General features: G+C 50.1%; 1 protein-coding gene across 1 annotated transcript in view; it reads right to left on the reverse strand.

Annotated features, from left to right (window-relative positions):
* The window catches only part of LOC144729776 (homeobox protein Meis1), a 94,482-nt gene extending 70,629 nt beyond the window's left edge, over nucleotides 1-23,853 (reverse strand). The window contains exons 1-6 of the mRNA XM_078610265.1: nucleotides 23,756-23,853; nucleotides 23,063-23,289; nucleotides 21,253-21,394; nucleotides 19,367-19,417; nucleotides 16,121-16,171; nucleotides 12,588-12,737 (exon numbers count right to left, since the gene is read on the reverse strand). Coding sequence (XP_078466391.1) covers nucleotides 12,588-12,737; nucleotides 16,121-16,171; nucleotides 19,367-19,417; nucleotides 21,253-21,394; nucleotides 23,063-23,289; nucleotides 23,756-23,767 — 633 coding nt within the window. The 5' untranslated portion in view covers nucleotides 23,768-23,853. The remainder of the gene's footprint in view (nucleotides 1-12,587; nucleotides 12,738-16,120; nucleotides 16,172-19,366; nucleotides 19,418-21,252; nucleotides 21,395-23,062; nucleotides 23,290-23,755) is intronic.
* Between the last annotated feature and the right edge of the window lie 1,386 nt (nucleotides 23,854-25,239).

The following is a 25,239-nucleotide window of genomic DNA, read 5'->3' on the forward strand; positions in this document are numbered from 1 at the left end:
CGATTATTCATCTCCGGGCGAGGCCCACCGCGGGATTAAAACCTCAACTCGGACGCAGAGAAAAGGACGAAACGAAGGTCTGGCCTGTGCCTTTCCTGCCTGCCTGCCTACCTCCCTGCCATCCGTCTGCAACGCGTGCCCTTCAAAGCGAAACCGTGACACGTTCATATTTTATCCGGGGACGGGCCCCCCCCCATCCCCGCCACCACCACCCCCAAAAAAATATAATTACCGAGCTGTTAGCACGCTCGCCCAGGCGCGCATCGAAATACGAGCGACCTACGGAGCGGTTGGGGTGGGGGGTGCTGCCTGATCATCCCAGTCGTGCCGCACGCCGCACCCTGGGCGCACGGCGCAGCGGGGCGGTTCGTTCGTGTTCTAGGAGACGGCGGCGATTCGCTCACGGGGCAAGAGGAGGTGGGGGGGGGCGAGGTCGGTTGGCAGTGGCCGTGGGGCCGTGGTTACGGTGCGAACCCGAAAGAGGGCTCTCGTATCAACCGGCCCGGTGTTTCTTTTTAAATCCTTTATATTAAGTTCGCTTGCTTGCGTGCTTGCTTGCTTGCTTACGACCGTGCAAATCTTTCGGTCGTTTTTTAACACACTTCCCGTGATCCAATCGAGCTGACATTTTCCACACAGACTCGTTGTGCGTGACAATTAATTTTCGTGAATTTCTTTTTCCAAAATTTGACACTGTTTAGGGAAAATGCTTTAAATATTGAATTACCAATTGCTTAATGCTGGCAGACAATCATCTGACCCACAGGTGGCAGCCATCTCAAGCCAGAGGACGAGAGGACTCTAGCCGCCACGCATATAAAGGATTTAGAGTGAAAAACTTTGTTTTTACGGGTTAATTTTAATTTTTGGTCTTGAAAGAAGCGAATGGAGTCTGCGTCAGAGCTAAACTCATTCAGCAGAACCGCTTTTTGTGTTTAGTTTGTCGTCGTCGTCATTTCCCCCCTGCACACTCCCGATTTGCACGGTTGGCCTACGTGCGTTGGTGTGAAAAAAGTTCAACGTGTATCAACAGTCGCGCCATCGCGTCACGGTATCTCCAGCGATGCAATAGCCGGTGGCAGCGGCTTTGTTTATTTTGTGTTTTACTTGCTTGAAAAGGGCTCAAGGCGAAAGTCGTAATTGCCATACTCGCGTCGTATAATATTTCTGCTGTGCAAATAATATAAACTCACAGTGATAATGCTATCACATGTCGCAGTAGTAAGAATGAGGATGCACGCAGGATAAAGTGTCAATAATTATTTCGAGATTAAAGGCCCCTTAGCAAAATAACAAATGTATTATCGTCTGACGTAGGATGGTGATACTATTAGCCAGCCGATCTCCTAGTCTAGTGAATTTTGAATCAGCACCATAACCGCAAGGGTTAGATATCAAGACATTGGGATGATGACCAAAGAGAGAAAAACATCTCTCATTTCTGAGTGTCCTCCAATAGACTTTCGGTAGTAACAATAATATGCCTGGCAACCTCTTCGTCTAACTTCACAAAGCAACCCGCTCACCACGAATGACTAAAATAAACAAACAAGCGTGCACCATGGAGTATATCCGCGCGCCGTTTCAATTCGCGTCGGCAAGTCGGTTCGGAAAACGTGCCCCAATTATAACTCACAATTCCCAGCGAATTATACAACATTGCGTACAATGGTTATGTTTCCCCGCCGAATATTTTCTCGGGGTGCTTGTAAGACTTGCGGTAGGTGGACACGTGAGCGGTAGCCACAGCCAGAGCGAGAGGGATACTGGATGTGAGCGTGCCGGGCGTGGAAATATTTTCCCGGGTCGTCGACCAGGAGAGACCCAGCGGAAATGAAGTCATCGTTGCAACACTGGTGGCACTTGGCACAAACAAAGCAGCAGAGTTAGGCTCCAAGGAGCTCAAGGGGCATGAACTTCACGAAAAAATATGGGTGCACCAAATATGAGCGCAAATTTAAATCCTAATTAGCATCACGCGCTAATTAACACGAAACATCCAATTCATATCTCTAATCTCTCTCTGGTTATCGTTAATCTTATATTACATCTCCGTATCTCTATGTATAGAATTCAGTAATATCACGACATCTCTGTCTATTGTTCATATCTCTTTTTGATATTTCATTTATGATTTGTATTCAAATGAAAAGGATTGCACCCCCAAACATCATTTTCTGAATAAGGCCCCCCCAATACCACCACCAAAACAACAAAACTCAATTCTCAAGTGCAGTATACCTTTCGTTAATTCTGACCAAGTGCGCAAGGCATTCACGCACCAGGCCACTGCTGCTGCTGCTGATGATAATACACAAGCCATCAAGTTTACAGTTTTAGAACTGCGCACGCTGGTCGGTTGACATTTACCACTCATTCGCCGCTTGACCTTTGTGGGTCGACGCACATCCGGGGTTCAATGAGTGGCGGACTATTTTTTTTTTACTTTTACAGATGCCCAGTCACACACGCACGGCCATACCCGAACAAAGTTAGACATGCGAATCGAACGAGCGGAGATCATCGAGGGAGCCAGCCCCGTCCTGCGAGCCGAGCCAGGGGACAGTGCCCCATCGAGTTGCCCCTGGTGGATGCAGCAGCAGCAGCAGAAGCCGCGGCAGAAGCTGCGGCTCTGGGCATTTGCATGCTCGAGTGGCTCTGACCGCGCGGCTTTCTGGATGGCTGACTAAAACATGCTAACACCGACTGTATTAACGGTCGACGCTCGCTCCAGATAAACCTCCGACCTGGGCGGGTTTTTTAACGGCTCGTGCTGAATAACCAGGCAGGGCCTTGCTGAGCTGTCCACGTGTGGATGCGGAGGGGTTTGAGGAAGGGGGGGCGGTCGGTTCCGATCCATCTGCCACAAAGAACATTTCATCCCTCCTTGGTGTTGACACCAACACGGTGGTATTTAACGTACACACACGTGGTTAGCCGGGGTTTCTTGTGTCACAAACATGTTTAGAGCGCGGCTCGTACGCACGAGCCACGTTCTGCTGTGACGTGGCGACGTGACGGAGATCTGTTCGACGTCCTTTTTGTCATGTGATTGCGTCGCGTCATTTTGATTCCGTGGCGTGAATTTGTCACACAGTTCACACGCACCTTTTGGCAACATTTACGGTGTGTTGGAGAGCCAAGCCACAACATTTACAATCTGAGTACGACGTTTCGCCAGTAATTACAACTAGCTTCATCAGGCGGCAGCCAGATTTGTGGAGAAGTCCACCTGTTTCGCTCCTTATATAGAGGCGTAGATGTGTTGACCACGCTTCTGAGCTCTTGCATGTTGTGGCTTGGCTCTCCAACACACCGGTGTGCTTTACTAGTGACGAATTGTCACGTTCTGTTTAACGTGGCAACCCTTACTAGTTGGCTGTGTCGGGTGGTGACGGGTTTTAACGACACATTGATATATTTACGCGATCTAACCCAGAAACCTCTATTATGGATGATATTGGTCGCGAAAGCCTATGCGTTAAACCAAAACGTGGTTCGCTTCGTCTCCTGGATAGAAAAAAAGAAAGCGCCCAAAATGCTCCAAGGTTAAACTATATTTTTTACAATTCCCAAAGTGCACCGCTCAGCCCAGTGCACGCCACAACACGTGTTTGGTTGAACTGTTGTTTCTGCGCTGAGCTATGCCGTCTCTCTGGGAGACGTAAAAAAAATACACGGCTTTCTATGTCGCCGCATTTTAAATCCGGTGCCAGAATATTTTGATGCGACTGCGACCAACAATCAGGAAGCGTTTGAAAAATATTACACAACCCTACCCCCATAATCTCCTCTACCCACCGCCACCACCACCAGCAAAGACAAAGATCCCCCGTATAGTCTTTAACAGACTGTTGGAGTAAGTGTACTGGTAACGAGCAGCTATTATAATGCTGGAACGGTACACGAGGGGTGGGTGGACAGCACCACGCCCGACCGCCTTTGTCTCCCCAGTGGCGATGTTTACACACCGCACCAGGTACTCGTTTGAGGCTGAGTAGACCTAGGGGAAGCTCAGGACTGGACCGAACTCGGGTCACCGGGTTCGTAGCGCAGCGCGCTAAACCGCTATACTTCGGCTCCCCACTACCACCACAACCATCCCACCTCCCCGTTCACCCCACCGCCTGGCACCCCCCCCCACCACTCTACCATGACCTCCCCCCAACTCCCTCCCTTCCGTCCCAACCCCCCCACCACCGCCCTCTCAACACGGCACAGCCACCCCCCTCGCGCAGCTACACGGCCGTACCCGCTCAGGGCAATGTCGTGATGGTGAAGGCATCGGGTGACGTGGCTCATCTGCGCATAACTAAATCGGCAGTCTGCTCCTTGCGCTCGCAACAACGGCGGCGAGGTTGCACTGTAGCCCCCGCTCATCACCACTCACGTTTGCAAGCGGAGGAGAGGAAAAAAAAGAAGGCAAACCACAAGGGCCGTAAATTACGGTGATCATCATCAGCCATCCCGTGCACCTCGCAAACCGCAAAGCGCAGGAGGAGTCGGGGAAAGGGGCGGTCGAGTGGGGTCGTGCTGGCCGGCCCCGCTCGCCCGGCCTGGCGAAGTGCTTTGAGCTGACAAAAGCTTTTACAGCTGCTTTTTTTTTCGAAAACGCAACACACACACACAGGCATTAGTAACGTGTAAATAATATTGATGGCGCGGCATAACCGATAGCGCGTTTTAAACGGATCGGCTTTAAGGGAAAATCTGTCCGCATTTAATTTTAGCTTTCCGTGGTCATGTGTGCATAAAGTGACTTGGGGGGGCAGCACTGGGGGGGGGGGTGCATGTATAAAAATAAACAGCTTATTCTAATGAGTGTGTGTAACACTTATAATTGAAAAATCCGCTGATATGTATTAAAATATCCAGCGGATTTTTTTTTTTGGCAACGGAGCCGCGCATTTGTACTTGCTGCCATTAAAAAGACATTTGTGCTCGGCAATTATCCACCCGATTGAGCTCGTGCGGCAGTGCTGTGCTCGCTAGCACAATAGCTGTGCAATATTTTAATTTCAGGTTTTAATTTAATGGCGTAAGGGGCTCAAGAGACTGAAACGATGTAGAAATTAACAAAGCGTAGCGGTATAAATCGGAGCAAAGCAGAGGATTACATTCTGATTTATGAGCCCGAGCCACCGCGAATGTATACGGTTTCACTCCGAAATAATCCAAACTCTGTTTCTTGCGCCGTGAAAAAAAAACACACTCGTCGAATCATGCTCCGGGTATTCCTGTGCGGTATAATGGACGCTCGCGTCTGTCGCTCGGGACAGATTGTGGCACGCAAGAGTTACGCAAGAATCGTTGCAACTTTGCCCGTGTGTGTGTGTGCGTGGTGCTTGCCACCCACCCCCTCGTGTGCAATGTCGGCCTTCGTGGATGCTCCCTAACAGCACTTCCCCCTATAGTCTGGTAAGGCTATACGGGAGATCTTTGTCTTTGTATGTCTATAGAAATTGTAAATCCTTTTTTTAAGTCATACAAACAATGACCCATTACAAAATATTCATTTGGAAAGGTACTTTACAAAGAGAGTAATTAAAGTGTTAATAAATGACTCACGCCGAACTTGGGAGAATACTTTTGAGCTAGTTGTTACAGACCCCAATATTTGACGTTAACCTGTGCCTTAAAAGCAGCGGCATTGATTATTTTCTGTCACCAACACACGACATTAGAATGATCGTACCTACACAACACTGCCCCGCCCCTGTAACATATACCCCACGCACAGGGGATTTCGAGGTAAAGACGCAGCCATGCAAGTGCTTGCTCATATCCCACTGCTGGCAGAAGGGCCTCCACTCCATCTCTTGAAGGTATTGGGTCAACTCTTCCAACGTGACTCACTGCCGATAGTTACCCACTAATACTGCGTCTGGATGGACAGAGACGGAGTGGGGGCAGCAAGGGGGGGGGGGAGAATTTTAAGATTTTAGAACACTTGACCCGTCGTTTCAACTGCCGCCATTGGAAGATGGGGTTGAACCGGCGACCTCTGCATTGCAAAGTCCGGGTGCGCAAACCGTCACCACCACTGTGGCAGCTCCCCTCCACGGGAGGCATATTATCCACTAAATAAAAATAGTCAAACTCAATTAGAAAATGATCAAAACAATATTGCTGCATTAAGAGAATCCATTACAAAGTAGACTTGTGGGGGTGGGGGGCGAGGGGATTGGCGGCTGGAAATAAGGACTAATTAATGAGGCAGGGCACTTCTCTGCGGAGGCTTTAATGGAACATGGCCTGGCCATGACTGGCTGGCTGGCCCTGAGAAGCCTCCTCTCTCCATTAAGCCAGCGTGAGCTAATGGACTTTCTGACTAATGGCACAGCAAATGATGAACCTCGCAGGCCGGGCAATGATCCCTGCCAAGCCATCACAGCCTAGGCGAAGAGGTGAGGTGGAAAGAACAGGGAGGGTCGGAGGGTGTCGGGGTGAAGGGGACGAGGGTGGGGATGGGGCTATGGTCGCAGCGCAGAAAGAAACTCATACCAAGCAAAGTGCTCGAATTGCACAACCACTGGCTCCACGACAAGCTAGGGATGAGTTTTGCATTTTTATTATTTCGGATCTTCAAGGAAAATTTCAAAGCCTCTGTCAGAGCTTCGGATTTGTGTTGTCGGGACACGATGCGTGTTCGGGCTTACGAGAGAGATGTCACCCAACGCCACGTGACTGACACCTTTGGCAGGAATACGGCGGGAGTGACATCATATTGGTGACGCCGCAACCGTGACGTCACTTACACTTTTCCGAATGATCCAAAACTATTTTTTATTTTATTTCGTCCGGATCGTCCCAAATGTCACATCTCGCGGCCTGACCTTTGAATTTATCGGAATAATACGGACAAGAAAAAATAGGGAGCGCATCCCTACCAAACAGCTGCCCACGTAAAGGGCAGAGAGGCAGCATTCACTGTCAATAAAAATGAGCTGGGCGGAAAGACAGCAGGCGATGAGGACCCCAACCCCCCGGCCGACTCCTCCGCTGCTCGAGTTTAAAAGAATGCCAACGAAAATTATGCCAGAGTGGCAATTTGAAACGCTATGCACGGGGGGTTTGGTAACGTAAGCAAAACTGTAACCTAAACATTTTAATCCAATTCTATGTGCGCCCGTCTCGTTCAGTCGAAACGGTTTGGCATCACGTAAACATCAGTCGCGCAAGCTGCCAGATTAAGGTGAACAAGTTACGTGCAATAACCCGTCAATCCCCAACAAACAAACAAAAAAATATATAATGAAAATAAAAACAATCCTCTTCACGAATACAAAATCCAATGCTTGGACCTTGCCGCCAATTTGAGACTACCTTGAAACGGATCCATTAAGTGGCACGGAAAACGCTCATGGCTAAGTGTGTCCCCCCCCCCCCCCCACACACACACATGATGAGCTGAGCGAAGGGAAGGCCATCGACTCGACCGATCAGGCCTCTGAGAGTACCGTAAGCATCTCCTCTTGCCGACAGAGAGAAGATGGGGCTTGTGGTCCTCACACACCAAAGTCCATGCCGCGCATCTGCCCCGAGTAGCCAAAGCCTAAAAACCTGCAAGGGCTCCAGCTCCGTGGCAATGCCTTCGGGCTGTACCACGTGCCGTTCGACAAACGAAGGTAGCTCGGAGGTTCGGTTTAGTTCCTTAAGAAGCTCCCAGCACGTGGAAGGGAAACCTTGAATATCAACACGCGGAACGAGCCGAAAGCACAAATCGCAGAGCTGTACGGCACGACCGCGAGAGACTGCGGGGCAGTAGCACAGAAAACTAGTCCGACCTGAACAAATAACATATCTTACATATTCTTGGATCTTTCGGTAAAGTCACGTAGAAAGGAAATAATAAAATAATAAAAAATAAAACGTAATAAACTCCTTTGTCAAGGCGCTCTGCTCCTCCCACCCAGCTTAAAATATGCTGCCAAGCTTAGCAGTGTTCATTAGGACGCTGTCTTTCCGACAGCTCTGTTCTTCACCTGAGGACGGGCTGCTTGTGTTGTGGCCGAAACGTCGTGAGAATTCTATTATGTTTTATTTTTATTATTTTATTATTTCCCTTCTACGTGACTTTACCGAAAGATCCAAGAATACGAATCCCTGCAGTCACGAAAGCTTTGAATCGAAAATATCTTACGTTCACTTTCTCCGCATCAAAATTAAATATGTTCGAGTCAGTTGGCCTCGTGGATTTCAAGCAGCAGTTGTGTTTTTAGACACGCACACGCCGGATTGGTTTCGCTCTCTCAGAGGTCATCAGCAGAGCCAGGCTTGTGAAACAACAAACACTGCCGCTTTAGCAGATGTCATTGGCCCTGCCTTGGCAAAAAGTTATAAGTTGAAAAATATAAATGAAATGCTTATAAGGCTGGAAGGTCATAACCAAAGTCAACATCGACAGGTACAAAAACATAACGGGGGTTGCCTTAAAACAGCGAACTCAACGCACAAAAGCGGCAGATACTTTTTTTTTTAAACGCTACAAAACGTATCGAATAAACACGATGCGCATACTTGTTTAAAACGCAGAGAAACCAAACCCAAGTTTCCGCCACCCCCCCCTATGCCCCCCATGCCCCCCCCAACTCGCCTTCTCCTGGTGTGATTTTTGGTTTTTTAAAACGTAAAGAATACTTTTGGATAAGTGGGGGCAGGAAAAGGGGGTTACCGTTTGCCTAAAGTGGGAGCCCACAGGGTTGACCGACCGTTGCCGCCAGTAACTTGACACAAGCAACACCACTTGATTTTTTCTGCATCCCCAATTAGACCCCTTCTCGAGCCCTACAGTAGCCAAAATTCCACTGGCAGAGGGAGAAGAGACCCTTATTTCGTGCAGCCACCCGCTTCCCCCCCCCCCCCGTCACATGAGCTACAGCCGTTACACAATTTGTTGTTGTGTTTATATATATATACACACACTTGTATGGCCCCTTTTGTCGATCCACTGCTGGATTAGGAAGCCACTGGAGCGATGCACTTTAAAATTCTAAATTGAAAACTCAATTCTTTAGTGTTGTCCTTCGCCCGCGCCTCTCCATCAGCACGGGTGGCTACGTACGGATGCTAAGGAAGTTCAACGTACAGGAAGGGTTGGGTGTTGGACCACACTTCACCACCACGCTGATCAGTGAGGGCTGGTTGGTTGGTGAAGGAGCAAATCACTCACCGCTGATGTTGGCCGTGGCTGGGATTCAAACTCAGGTCACAGGGCTTATAGAATGAACTGCGCTAACCATTGCGCCACCGCTCCACCCCAGCTGTTATGTAAGGAGTGATATATGTGCGTATGTAAAGCCGAGCGTATGAGCAAATCACTCGAAATAAGCCCATTAATTCGACAACTCCCGGAAATTAAGCGGGGTTGAGCCTGGATAGTGCTTCCATGGGTGATCGATGGCACAATTCGTCTCGTTGTAACTTTCTCACCACCCCCCACCCCCTTCCCCCCTATTGGACATCTGTGAAAAAGAGCTTCATAGGTTATCGGATTCCTGCTGCAGTCTAAATAAAGATTCAGATCTTGATTCTGCATGTCAGGTTGATGTGACGATCAGCAAGCGGGGCAGACAGTGTTGGACTTTACTTATACGGTCCCACGTCTATGCTTCCCCGCCTTCACCGGCATGGTGAAGTATGGTCATGTAACCCCCCCCCCCCCCCCCCCAAAGACCAGCACGGCATTGGGAGGCCTTTTTCCAGCAGTGGGTCTGTAGCAGCTGTGCACACGTCACCTCCACTCGCTTGTGCATCGCAAGCCAAAGGCAATGCACCGTCTGGGGTCTGTAAAGTCTCAAGTCCTGTGCCGTTGTTTGGTTTCTAAACAGATCCACGCTGTTTACCGCAACAGTGGCATTACGGGGCACCAAATGCACACGAAACGAGCACCAGTTATTGATCAATAAATTGAGTGAAATCCCTATGTATGTGCTTCACGCATACAAATCACTACGTGTGAATTAGCCAAATAACGAATTAACTAGTTGACAAAATTATTAACTAACAAAACAAACACATTAGGTAACTAACGAATGCACATACAACTACCACTAGTCATTTTATAATAATAGTATTTTTTGTGTCTCTGTACTTTTCAACAAAAGTCGCTCGTACATTTTTGAATAAACTGGCACACCGATCTAAATAACCAAAAAACTAATGAGCGAAACAATCTAATCAACTAACTATATAAAATCGTTCACCAATAAAGTAAAATATTAATACACAGACCCACACATACACACACACACATGCGCGCGCACGGCAATTCAATATTCACTTACGATGATAATAGCCACGGTGTGGTTCGAGAGGCCCTGTAGCGCAAACGCACTGGGATCACTCAAGCCAGATTGAATTACTCGCCATTTCAATATCCACGAGTCGCCAGCGGCCACCGCGTTCACTTTCATTTGGTTCTATCCACCGGCGGCGATAAGGAGGGACCCCCTGCTCCAAACCCACGTGGGGGCCCTGCTCGTCTCATCCGCGGGACCCTCACAGCAGCGGACGGCCGGGGAGTTCCCGAAGGTCTTCTCCCCCCCCTCCCTGACCAAGCCAAGGTGGCCCCGAGCAAAACTCAAGAATGTCAAGAGGGCATCACTCACTTGTATGTACGTACTGTATGTTGAACTTCTTTACCACCGTACGAAGCAAAACCGTGCTAATCGGAGTTGCGGAGGAAAGGACAACAAACTAAACACAAAAAGGAGTTCGAAATAAATGAATTTTCAAAATGTATTTAAAAGTGCGCAGCTCCCAGTGGCTTTCTAATATCAGAAGGAATAGAATTCCAGACCGCCGCAGAAGCGCACCCGAAAGCGCGCGATGCGGTGACCGCCTTTGCTCGATTGACCAGCCAAAATCCGCTGCTGCGAGGATGACCGGAGTTTGCGTGATGGTTTATATGCTCCTCGACGAGATCACAGCAAGGTGAGCTGATCCCTCACCTGGCTGGCTCTGTGGCGTTAGGGTTGCCCCACCTGACCTGCTTTTAAGCAGACTCACCCCCCCCCCCTAGATGAGCGATGGTAGCCGTTCCCCTGGGAAATGTTGTAAGTCTTCCCGGGAACGTTGCAAATCCCAGTTAATGTCAGTCGCATTACAATAGCAATGATGGTCCTGTACATCCGGTGATTAATTTCAGCTGGAAGTCCGGAACGTTGCTTTGGGAATCATTCTGGAATGCCACATCGATATTGCTCTGCTTCGTCCTCATATATTTTCTAAACCTCTCAATATAATTATAGGAATATAGGTTACAAAATATATATATATATCATTATTACGTACTCTAGTGGTACTGTCCCCGAGTCCATGCAAGCCGAGCAGGAGTGTTTCGCACTGGCCAACTCCTCCTCCTCAACCCCCTCTTCGGCTGTTGTGAGATATATTCTTAGGTTTTTTCGGTAAAGTCACGTAGGTAAAACATTAAAAAAGTAAAATAAAATAAAAATCACGACGTTTCGGAGGCAACACAGCTGTCGTGGCTGTGACGGTTCCACCTGAAGACGGAAGCTTGTGTTGCCTCCGAAACGTCGTGATTTTTATTTTATTTTACTTTTTTAATGTTTTACCTACGTGACTTTACCGAAAAAACCTAAGAATATGAATCATTGCAGTCACGAAAGCTTCAAATCTAGAATTAATGTTGTGAGATAATCATCTTCAACACGAAATGTCCCGGTTTTGTGGGACCTCAGGTGGCGACCCGAACCTGTAAAGTTGGCTCACACACATCTGTCTTTTAAAAACCTAGTTTGAAAAAACGAATTTCTTGACAACTGCGCTTCTTGTGTTCAGTTTGTTGTCCTTCCCCCGCACCTCTGATCAACACGGTTGGCTACGTACGGCGCGAAAGAAATTCAACATGCATTCAAAGACAAAGACCCCCCTGTATAGCCTTACTTTACAGTTGGGGCAAGTAATGTTAGCGAGCGCCTATGAAGGCCAGCAAGGCACACAAGGGGGTGGGTGGCCAGCACCACGCCCGGCCGCCTTTGTCTCTCCAGTGGCAAAGTTTACGCACTACACCAGCTACTCATTTGAGGCCGAGTCGACCTAGGGGAGGCCCAGGACCGGTTCAGATAATCGTCACCGGTGTTGACCCGCATTGCCGGGTTCGTAGTGCAGTGTGTGAACTGCGACACTACCTCTCCCCCACAACATGCATACATATACAAAGAGTTGACCAGTCCGAAGTCGGGTGAGTATTTCTACACATACATACGTCTGACCCAGAGGTCGGCAAAACTAAAATAACAAAAAAACGAACTCAATATTTTAAGTGCCGCCGCAATGCGCGTGAACAGAAATCACACGAGGCAGTCTTTGAAGGGCCGCTTGCAGCTTCGGAGTCGCAGGTTTGCAGGCCGACCCCCTCTGGTCTAGTTCCTGAAAGAGCTTGCCCACCTGCCTAGCCCCCCCCACCCACCCCCCCGAGGGAACTCGTTTACCCGAGCCGCTCGCTCGACCCGCTCGTCTGGTCAGCACGTCACGCACACAGAGCACCACGCCGGGGGGGGGGGGGGTTGTCAAAACCACCACAACCACCACCACCATCATCATCACCACACCCCTCGCACCTGTTCGGCGAGACTGCTGGAGGAGGGTCGCGAGATGTCGTCGTCGCCCTTGGTGCTTCCGTCCCGGTCGTCGATGACCAGGTCTATGGGCATCTTGCCCTTGAGGCAGCTGATGTACCGGTGGCAGAAGTTGTCGCAGAGTTCGTGAACCTAAATGGGACACGGTCGCAGATTCGTCACCCATCGTCGTTCACGACGGCGTCGTCGGCGGCAACGTTTTTTCTTTTCTTTTATCGAGCGCCAACAAACGGTGCTCCGCAACTTCGCGACTGGCCGCTCGGCATCTTTGAGGACCTGTGGCTCTGCGAGGACAAAAAAATATTCTACGTGAAGCTCCGGATGCCGCACAGAGAGTCGGATATTCACATTGGCTTCGTGAGAAAACTCTCAGGGCCAATGGAGAGATGAACAAGTATAATACTGTGCAGGCATTTCTCAATCCACTGCTAGATGAAGGTCTCCCACACAGCCTGCGTGTCAGGGAGGTTGCGGATTGAAAGCAGGGGGGGGGGTGCCCATAGAAAGACGTTGGAGCATAGCAGTATAGTACAACAATGGGTTTTGATGTACTGCCCCTCCGCTGTTCGTCGATCACGTAATCCCGAAGCCTATAACACCTGTTTCAATCCTGGTGGTCCCTCATCCAAGTACAGTCAAGTTCAAACCTGCTTAGCTTTCGAATTATGATGTATAGGCATGTATACGAAACCATTCAGGGTTAATTACGTTTGTCGAATAGGCGTGTATACAAAAACGTACACACACAAAACTCACATTGAGGTATATACAATGAACAGGTTTCAAAAGTATCAAACACTCGTGTTGTTAGCGAGCACATATCGAGGCCGGAACGGCGCATGAGGTTGGCATGTGGCCATTTCGCCACGCCTGGCCCGCCTTTGTCTCCCTCAGTGCTGACGTCTGCGCACCGCACCGATGACGGTGCTACACTTTAAGACTCTGTCACGGCCTGGAAGACTTTGCAGTTTTTTCCTGGATTTTTTCTGTTTGCGCATAGTCACTTTAAGATGTTTTCTTGTTCATGTTTTTTGTTTGTTGCGGTTGCACCCGATTCAAGAGCCGAATGGCTCACAGGGCTATACCAAATAAATGAAACTGAAAACTGAAAACAGAAACCAATGTTAACCGTGGCTGCGAATCCAACTCGAGATTGCCGCTGGCATCGATGTATGTCTACGTGTATGACTTAATTAGGTACGGTACACGTTAAACATGAGAATATGTTTCACATCGCTTACTACATAATACAAAGACAAAAATCCCCCGTAGCCTTGATAAACTGTTGGGGCAAGTGCTGTTAACGAGTGGGTGGCCAGCAGCCGCCTTTGTCTCGCCAGTGGCGATGTGAACACACCGCACCAGCTACTTATTTGAGGCCGAGTCGACCTAGGGGGGGGGCCCAGAACCGGTTCAAATAAACGTGGCTGGTGTTTGCCGTGAGCGGGAATTGAACTCGTGTTGCCGGGTTGGTGGCGCAGCGCGCAAACCGCTACACTCCCGCTCCCCACATAAACCGCGTGCGTGTGTGTGAGGGCTCTACATGTCGCTGGGAGGGTTTTATGGTCGATGGTCCAGAATAAAGACGGAGTGGCAGTGAAAGGAGGGAACGCGCTCCGATAGGTCATCCACCGAGGAGATGGAGCGATGGAATCAGCTCGTGAGCAGGCGCGAGGTGGATTGATCCATCGCGGATTGTGGAGGGATTGCGCCGCCTTTGTGGGAGGCTTTTTCGACCAGCAGTGGATTGACCCTGGCTAACGAATAAGACATACATATATATGTATACAGTAAATGCATGGTATCAGTTAAAAATTTGACTTGGAGTCTCAATTGGCTCTCACCTGGCCCTAAAGATCAGTCTCTCATATATAACCTACTTATACTGGCTACTTTCACGCGATATGTACATACTTAGGCTACGCACAGAGGCCGTATATAAAAGCTATAAACACATACACGTCGGGTGCGCACATAGCCTGACGTACACACACAGAGGGGGCCACACACGCACGTGTACTACGCGTGTAGCCATGTGCGCGCGCTGATGCGCACACAACTCGAGCAATGATTCCCATAACGCCACACCGCCACCCAATCCCCTGGATCTCATCTCTCCGTATCGCCTCCTCCTTTGGCCGATCGACCGCATTCATGAGACCGCCGCAGGAGGATGGAGTTGGGGGAGGGGGGTGGGGGTCCCTTTTGCCATCCCCTCTCTCACACCAACCCCCTAATATGACGACCACATTAAATATTCTGCGACCGATATTTTTTGTTTGAAAATTGGGGCAAAATTCATTGTCGCGCAAGCAAACTTTGTCGAGGGTGCGAGCGTGCGAGCGAGCGAGCGAGTGTGTGGTTGGTTTTTAGTGTGCGGCACCAACAACAAAAAGAACAGGGGCCGCCACCACCACAACCACCACGCCACCCGCGTTTGTCACACCGGGGACAATTAGCGAGGATGAAGGGGGGGGTTAGTAGGTACAGGCGGCGCTGTCGTCGAGTCGCGCGCGAGCTTTAATTGCTCGAGTCGACTCGTGGCGGGTAGGAGAGAGAGAGAGAAAACTGGTTTCGAAGTTAATTATTAATTAATTAAGTTAATTATTCAGGGGGACGATGCCCCGCGCGCACTCTCTCGCGCTCAACCCCTCCCCTGCCGTGCGGTCGCGGTTCCGCGCATTTGAAATAAAATGAAATACATCGTTCACTTTATATATATCGGTTGTCATAAAACAACGCGCGCCAGGCTCATTAGTTTAAATGGTCGTAGCAGTAATAATAATCATCATCGTCGTCATTATGATGGTGACACCAGCGCGGTGCGCCAATCACTGGCGCCACCGCTCCACGTGTCTGTGTGCGCGTATTCGCATCTGCACGTATCGATTGTGACCGGTCGTTGTTCTCTTCACGTTCGTCGGGATGTTTTCCCAACGTCGATTCAATCGTCATGATACTAACAATGAATAGCAATCACGACGGTAATTTGCAGGTGTGTCAATCCACTGCTGGATGGATTAAGGGTCTGGGTGTGGGGGGCTCCACCTAGGTTGACTCAGCCTCAATTGAGTACCTAGTGGCGATATGTAAAAAAAACATTTCCACTAGAGAGACAAAGGCGGCCGGGCCTGGTGGTGATGGCCACCCCACCACCTCGTGTGCCGTTCCAGCCTTCATAGGGGCTACTCGCTAACAGCGCTTGCCCCAACAGTCTGTTAAGGCTACACGGGGGGAGGGGGAGGGGGTGGGAATGAGGGTATTTGGTGGGGCAGAGTAGGTATCACTCGCCACTGATGTTAGACGTGAGCGATAATCCCAACTCAAGTTGCCGGAGTTCGTAGCGCAGCGCGCAAAGCAATGTGCCAAAAAACACAGCAGCGAGAGAGCTACCGAGATTATTACATCTACATTGAATAAAATATATAGACGACGATAAATATATATAGTGTACGTCAAGTGTGTGTAAGCGACGGCGACGTGAAAACTTGATAAGCACACGGGGAATGACGTACCTTCTCCAATTCTAAGAGATGAAACCGTAATACTTGTATCGCCTGGATCATCTGCAACAACAACAAAAAACAAATGAACATTAAAAAAAATTCATCGATTAAGCGTGACTCGTGATCAATGGGCCAACTATGGCGGAACGCGTGCCAAACGTCCTCATTGTCTCCTGCCTGCCCGTGTCGCCATCCAATACCAGCACGCTCCCTCTTCGGCCGGACACGAACGCGGCGTGCAAACGACAGACGACTCCCATGTAGCCTTTAAACAACAGGCTGTAGTAATAGGGGGAGGGTGACAAGTTGCTGCTGTTCGCGAGCTACCTCTATGAAGGCCGCAACGGCACGACATATGAGAGGGAGGTGTGGCAAGCAACCACGCCCGGCCACCTTTGTCTCCCCCAGTGGTGATGTTTTACACCAGATATTCGTAACTGATGTTTTGTTTGTTATCGTAAGCGGGGAATTCGAACGCGGATCGCCGGGTTCGTAGCGGCCAGTGCGCTAATCACTGCGCCACGCGGCGTACACACAAGACAAAGACAAAGCTCCCCGTGTAGCCTTCACATAGTGTTGCGGCAAGTGCTGTTCGCGAGCAGCATCCTCTACACATATACACACATTATTACAAATAACCGCAGTATTGACAATTGGTATATTACTACACATTGCCACGCAAATATAGTATGACGCACTACAGTACGTAAGAGTGTTCCAATTGAACACGCGTGAATGTATATGTGCAATATATAGGACAAAAGCAGGCGCTAACTTGAAAATGATTGAAAAAAATGTTTTAGGATAATTTGGCGTTTTGGACAACTGCCATTCATGAGCGTTCATAGGTGCAACGTTATTGACACAGTTGCACGCATCAGCTGTGTATCTGTTTGTGTGTGTGTGTGTAACTGTGTGCATCAACTGAGTAACTAGTGCGGTGTGTAAACATCGCCACTAGGGAGACAAAGGCGGCCGGGCGTGGTTCTGGCCACCCACCCCCTCGTATGCCTTACCGGCCATCAACAGACTGCCCAAACAGTCTGTTAAAGACTATGCCGGGGAATCTTTGTCGTTTGTTTCTATACAACAAAGTATGTGTATGTATATATACACACACACAATAGGTGCTCGCTAACAGCACTTGCCCCAACAGTCTGTTTCAGGCTATACAGGTGATCGTTGTCTCATATCTATAAACAGGGATTCATTTCAGCCAAATGCTGGCCGGGTGGGGAGACCCGGGAAAACCTTTCGATACGCGGCACACCACACCCAGTATACCACGCGATACGGGCTGTGTGTATTTACTGTGGTCACGTTGCCACCGATACTTCAGGCTGCGAGCGACCCCGCAACTATTCAATTATCGATTATGCTCCACGTACGCACACACAAATACACAAAAGGTCCCCAGTATAGCCTTCAACAAACTGTCGATCCCAAGTGCTGTTTGCGAGCACCTATTAAGGCCGGAACGCTACGCGAGTACGCGGGTGACCACCACCACAACCGGGCTGCCTTTGTATCCCCAGTCATGAGGATTACATACCGCACCAGATACCCATTTAGGGTTGAGTCGACCTAGAGGAGGTACAGGCGGAAATCGAACTTGGGTGGAAATCGAACTCGGGTGGCCGGGTTCGAAGCTCAGTGCGATAAGCACTGCGCTTCCGCTCTCCACTACACTAGCGTACACACAAACATATACACACACACACATATATATACACACACATACATATACACACACCCACATATATATACACACACATACGGGGCATTGCAAATAGACATAGGTATGTATCTATACCGTCGAGGAACACTTTACAAGCTACAGTGTCAATTCCGATCGACTCTCTAAAATTAAAATCAACAAGCGACGCAAAATAATGACGCGGCTATGTTATACCAAGTCAAGCGGACTTTCATCATCACCAGCAAGCAGCATCGCCAATACATAACAACTCAACAAACTCGCCGAACAGTATCGTTTTACAGACTTTGGGAGAGTGAGAGAGAGTGGGAGGATCGAGAGAGAGAGAGCAGAGGGATACTTAAAAAAAACATCTCGCAATTTGGAAGAGAAAACGGGAGAGCGCAAAGTTTCCGCACACATCTGTTTCAATTAGCGGCCAGCGCGCGCTGCACGGAGGCCAATTAAAATGTAAGAGGCACCCCCCCCCCCCACACTTTGATCTTCCGGCAAAAAAAATCCGGCACGCGGGCATTAGCGATCATCAAGCCACCAACAATCGCCCTGTGTGTTTGTGGTTTTTTTCTTCTTTTCCCGATCCTTCTGTTCGGCGGATTAAGCTCAAGCGCGTTAGAACACAAAAGCGATGCTTTCACAACACGAAGGCTTAGCGATCGGTGTGCTGCCACGGTTCGGGCATCCCCGTGCGCGCGCGCTGTGTCTCTGAATAATAACAATGATGATGATGCTATTGTTGTTTGCTGCTGCTGCTGCTGCTGCTGGTGCCGCTCACGTGCACACCACACACGGCACCGCGCGCACCGAAGGAAAAGATTCCGCCTCCCCCCTCTCCACCTGTCCACCGGCCCCGCGTAGCCGCGTTAAAGAATATTCATAAGATGGCTGTTGGGGGGGCTAAGTGTTGCGAGTGAGCCGCCGATGAAGAAATGGTCGGTCGGAAGGGCTCACGGCACGAGTGGTGTGGCCAGAAGCAGCGCCCGGCTAACCTGTCGCCTTTGTCTGCACACTGCCGATGTTTAACAAACCGCGCCGGGTTACCACCAATTTGCGGATAAGTCACATTCACAATACAAAGATCCCCCGTATAGCCTTAGACTGTTTGGGGAAAGTGCCGTTAGCGAGCACACACGAGGGGTGGTGGGTGGCAAGCACCACGCTCAGCCGCCTTTGTTTTTCGAATGTAGTAGCGACGATTACACATCGCACCAGGTACTCCGTTTGAGGCTGAGTCGACCGAGGGAAGGCTCAGGGCCGGTTCGGACAATCGCCACTGGTGCACGGTCGTGAGCAGGCATTGAACTCGGTTCGCCGGGTTTGTAGGGTAGCCGCGATAACCACGACACTACCGCTCTCGATAAAATATACTCACTCACACGCACAATCGCATGGATACAGGCCTGTGTGTGTGTGTGTATCTGCAGGAAATGTCATCCGTTGTATGAGTGTCTCGAAACATGACAGCAGTGCAACTCGATCTGTGGTGATGAATTAGAAGTAATTGATGATGATGATGATATTCATCACAAAGAACTACTTACCAAATTATCCAGCTCCGGGTTGGATGAAAACAATGGCTTCTCTGCTCTCACCTGCAGCGAATGAAAAAAAACACACAAATTAGCCAGGTGTGAGAGCAAAAGTAGACGATTAAGCAAGTGACACACCTAATTGGAACGTCTTAATATTGATAGCAAAAACAGGATATGTGTTTATATACTTTAAAATATATATATATAAATAGAAATACTAAGATGCTTATAATACATACAACTGTAGATAATTACGTGTGCGTATATATTTACAGACAAGCCACGTGTACCAGCGTCGATTGGACGTTTGTAAATTGATCCTCCGTGTTGTTTCGTAAGGCACCATACGTTGCTATGTTTGTCGCACGATGTGGTACAATCGCACGGCTCCTATAAATCATGTAGCATTTAGCCGCGTAAAAGCTGTTACGCATACCGTGGATCATATTTTCATGATAAATTACGATACACATTCAACCATGTGTGTGTATGTCTTCACACACATGTTTTTATGTGTGGGGAGCGGTAAGTGTAGCGGTTAGCGCGGTTACGCTACGAACCCAGCAACCCAAGTTGGGTTCCCGCTCATGGCCGACACCAGGTGACGATTATCTGAACAGGGTCCTGGGCATCCCCTAGGTCGACTCGGCCTCAAATGTGTACCTGGTGCGGTGTGTGAACATCGCCACTGGGGAGACAAAGGCGGCCGTGCGTGGTGCTGACCACCCACCGCCCCCCCCTCCATCCTGTGCCGTGGCGGCCTTCATAGGTGCTGCGACTCGCTAACAGCACTTGCCCCAACAGTCTGTGAAGGCTATACGGGGGATCTTTGTCTTATGTGCGCATAGCTTTGGACAGCCGCTATATTAAGCTGGGAACACGCCGGTTCATTTGTCGCGTGACGTCACGAGCCGGGATCATTTATCTTGCAACGATTTACATTTTAATTGATGGACGATCGATTTATTAATTGCACGATTTGTCAGCTAAAACGCACGTTAATTAATTAATATCATTCTGTTTATTATTATTACTCTACAACTCCGGAGGATATTTGTGACCAGGTCGAACGCGAGTTATGTCGTCCACACAAACACAATGTGTAAGTTACAATTCCTACATTACTTATATATGTAAACTCGTTCGTGTATTTCATAATGTAATTGATTATCTGGTTACCCAAATTTGTCTTGAGTAATATTTGGATCGCGTCTGTCTCTACGGTATTGCAATTATTCACTTATACCACAATACGTGTACTGTGTGTATGTATATATATAAACACACACACACACACGCAAGGCTTATTTGTCTTAGGTGAGCAAAAGCGTACGCAAATTATTCGGTGGGAATTAATTAAATTGCAGGCAATTAACGCATTCATTGCGAGAGCAATAACACAGCAGCTGCAGCCTTGTTAACATCACAAGAATAAATATTCACGCTGCTCGCTTTAATTCACCGTTGCATTTTCAAATTTAAGTTAGACACAGTTAGACACACTTCCACAACACATGACGCCTACAAGCTATAATAGGCATAATATTAAGTAATTATACCAACAGCCACACTTGCTGCATTACAGTAATATATTGCACTGCGCGGTCACGATGTTGCCGCAAATAGTAATTTAGTAACGATGCAAAACAGCGATTTAGCGCAAATAACAATAGGTTTTAGGACAATTACAGGAGTGTTCCAACAATGTTAACGACACGGGTAAAGGTGTGTTTTAATAACAATACTTACTTGCCAATGGTAGTTCAAATAATTATAATCAATACGACTTCGTGACCGCATGTCGCGTAAGTGTGTTGGTGATGGCGCCGCGCGTTTATTCTCTACCCCCCCCCCCCCGTCACCTTCCACTTGACCATACTTCACCATTCCCGTACCTGCTTGGCGAACACGGCGATGTCCTCGTTGAAGGAGTCGGAAGAGCAAACGTCTCCCCCCGCGACTCCCGGCTCCCTCGGGGTGCAGGTGGCCAACTCACACTTCTCAAACACGAGGGCCAGCAGCGGGAACAGCGGATGTCTGCATCACAGTGGGGGGGGGGGTAATTTTTTTTAGGGGGAGGGAAGCTTCATCCAGTAGTGGATAGATAATGGCATGATGATAATGCGAGGACGTGGTTGTTTTGTTTTTGGTGTGTGTGTATTTTCTGGGACGTAAAATAAGTGTAATTATTGTGCGTAAATTGTATTGCTTTCAAACCATGTAACTTTGTATGAATGAGTTTCATTATCCACGTATTGCTTACACACGTATACACAACATACACCACCCACACACATATATATACAGACACACACATACTGCACACGTGTATACACCAGACACACGAGATGTACACATACCGCCAGACACAATCCACACACACGTATAGTGTGTACACCAATTACGTACACAACACACGCATACACACCACATGTACACACACTACAAATATATATACTACACTAGACACATTCATACACCCTATACTACACACCACACGTATGCACCAGTCACAAACACCGCACACGCGTCACACATATATACACACCCACTCCAAATACATCGATATACTACACTCGTCGCATGCATTACGCACGATGAACATATACTCCAACACGCACACGCCAGACGCACACACACACACGCGACACTCGCGGACATTACACACGTGCACACGCTAAACCCGCAAACTAAATATCCCGATTCACGCTCATCATAACGCGCTTCTTATTACTTCGTATCGTGTCCGTGACGTGCCGTCACATTGGGCCTGTTTTTTAAAAATCAACACACAAATCGCATCGTGCTCGCAGGCGATGGCATTCCACGTGCACGCGCAGAGCACGTGGACGTGCGCACAGGGGCACACACGGGACTCACGCGTTGGTTCTTTCGGTAAAGTCAGGTAGAAAGAAAATAAATAAATTTCATAGAATAAAACGTTTCGATTGCAACACAAGCAGTCGTCATCAGGTAGGACTACATTTGAGAGAGAGAGAGACAAAACACAGATACGAAGACACACAAACAGACACACAAGCAGAGTGAGAGAGAGACAACACAGAGACACACAGAGAGACACACAACATAGGGACACACACTGGACTCCTTACAGGAACACGCCGGCTATGCTCATAATTAAACGATTGTCAAAATAAAAAAAAAGTGTCCGTAATTGGCGCCCCAACAATCGAACGGAAATTGCGCATTATGAAGACGCTTGGTTAAATCGGCTTCTCTTTTCTTTTCTCCCTTTCAAAGTCACTTTGCCAATAGGTGTGCAAACCCCCCAGAAAAAAACTCGACGAGCCTTCGCTTCAAAGTAATTGCGAAAGTAACGCATCCAGCCATTGCGGGGCCTCCCTCGGCCGTTCCTCGGCATGTCGACGTCTCCGCTGCGCTTGCGACGCGACTCGCGTTACGTTCAGCGCGCCGCCCGTACCGCCCGCCGCGAACATTACGGCCGCTGCAATTTTAACACGTCGCACTAACGCCGTCGAGATGATGATCGTGATTATTGATAAGGTGTCATCCGCATGATTTGGCACATTCATACCGCACGTGTTCCAGGTAAAGTTGCCGAGTCACTTCCCCCCCCCCCCCCCCCGTAGCTTCTGGTGTCAATGTTGCTGCTGTTGTTGCTGCTGCTGTTGTTGCTGCTGCTGTTGGAGTTGTTGTTGCTCCTAAGCTCGTCGGAGCCCGTACCCGTAAATGGAGTCCTTGTCCCTCTTGAGCGCATCGTTGACGGGGGAGCCCATCCCGGCTGACATGACGCCGGCGTGCGCGGGGTGCGGGTACTGGTGGCCGTGCAGAGGCGGCCCGTGGTTCAGGTGATGCACGGGCTGCATGGGCCTCGGCGCGTGCGGGTCCCCGTACATGGAGGCCGGCACCCCGACCCCGTCCATGCCGCCGTAATGGCCCAGCTCATCGTACTGCATCAGACAGTAGGCACAGCGCGCGCGGGGAGAGAGGGAAGAGAGATGGAGAAAGAGACACGGAGAGACAGAGAGAGATAGCCTGTTGTGTGTGTGTGTTTGTTTTTCCGGCAACTCGCTGTTCGGGCGGTGATAACCGCGGCGGAAACGGCGACGGGCAGGAGGGCTGCCGAGCGGCCGGCTATCGTCACGATCTGACGCCGCCAACTGGACGTGTCAGACACGTAAACAGGGTCTATCTTTCATCCGCCAGAGCCGAGAGGGCACCGCTGAGCCGCCATCACGTCACAAGTGCAGCGGCGGCGGCAGCAGCGGCGGCGGAGGCTGCGAACCCCGACAGCTGCCGCGAGCCGAGAGCTTGCGGAGCCGAGCGCCCGGGATGCGAGCACGCGTGGTGCGTGCGAGAGAGAGACGGGGGGGAGAGAGAGAGAGCGAGAAGGGTGAGCACTCCGGATGAACCTACCCTCTGCGCCATGGGTCCGCGCTCTCGGGCTCTCCTCTCCCAGCCGCCTCCGCCGCCGTCAAAAGCCCGGGCCGCTCCCAGCGCCTCCGCTGACGCCGCCCGCCCGCCCGCCCGTCTCTCCCCCCCCGTACGTCGGCTCCGCGGCTCCCGCAGCCGATCCCGACTCGCAGCACCCCCCCCCCCTCTCCCCGAGAGAGACGCGGGACTCTCCCCGGTCGCAGCGGACGATCCGAGGCGGGACCGAGCGCGCGCTCGGGCTGCGTGAAGCCGTCAACAGGCGCCTCTCCGGAGCCGAGCGGGGCTCATGGCTTTTTGCCACTCCAGCTGTCAATCACCACCGCGTTGTCAAGGCACTGAATGAGTGATGATCCGGCGCGCGATTCGACTGGTCGCCGCGCGATGCTTGGCCTCGGCAGTGCAGGCAGCGCGTGGGGTTTCCGTGGGGCTCGGATATGTCACCTAGAGCGGCGATTTCCCGTGGCAGCAGTAGCAGCAGCAGCCGCGGGAGTGCAAGACACACACACACGGAGTGGGTTCAAAGAATCTGAGCTCTTTTTTCCAATGACGGATACTCGCAAATAGCGGTGGCCATGCCTCGTGTTTGGGAGTTATACAGGGCCGGCGGACTGTTTCAAGTGGTGGGGGGTAGGGGTGGTGGGCTCCTGGGTTGCGGTGGAGGAGGGGGGGTGGGTGGATCGTGCGAGCGCTCGGCTGAGCCCAATGCGCTTGGGAGCAAAGGGAAGAAGATACGCGGTTCGTGCAGACGCCGCAAGCCACCGGCCACAAAGCTCGGAAATAATAATTAGCGCCTCATTGTCTTGTAAGATTCGCTCTCTTTCTCAGGAGCGACTAGGGAGTAGAGCGACACGAGGGCAGAACGACGACAACAACAAAAATCGTGCCGCACACCAGGTCGGGGGTTGAGCGCGCAAGAGGAGCGCACGCACGCGGCCGCGCGCGTCAGGATTCGAGGGCGCGATGCGCGCACACACACACACTCATCGTGCTATGCCGGCCGTCTACCGCAGTTCGCGAGTTGCGTTATGTTTGCTATGTTTGCCTGTTCGTGCAGTCGCTAACAGCCGGGGCTGCTGGATCAATCGCGGGTGACTCGCGCGTAACTAAGTTTACGACGAGAGTATGAAGCAAATGACAATGAATGTCTGTCCATTTGTTCGAATTGTTGAACTGAAATACAACCCGGAAACTTTGACATCCCCCAGATTCAGATCGCCTTTTTCCAAGGACCTTTTCTCGCCGGTGAGGGGCGGAGAGACGGGGGGACGGGGGGTGGGTGCAGGAGGAGGGGGGTATGCTATGAGTGCATTAGCAAAAGCGGTAACTTGAGAACGCACGGAAAGTCGCACTTAGCTCCCGCAGCCGAATATTCATAACAGAAAGGCGCCTGGCTCAACATGGGCAACGCTTCGTTTTTATATCCTCCGTCTCTCTCTCTTGCCCTCTCGCACACTCTCCTCTGTCTC

This window comes from Lampetra planeri, chromosome 33, assembly GCF_965212315.1.
Source record: "Lampetra planeri chromosome 33, kcLamPlan1.2.h2, whole genome shotgun sequence".
NCBI classification, from domain to species: Eukaryota; Metazoa; Chordata; class Hyperoartia; order Petromyzontiformes; family Petromyzontidae; genus Lampetra; species Lampetra planeri.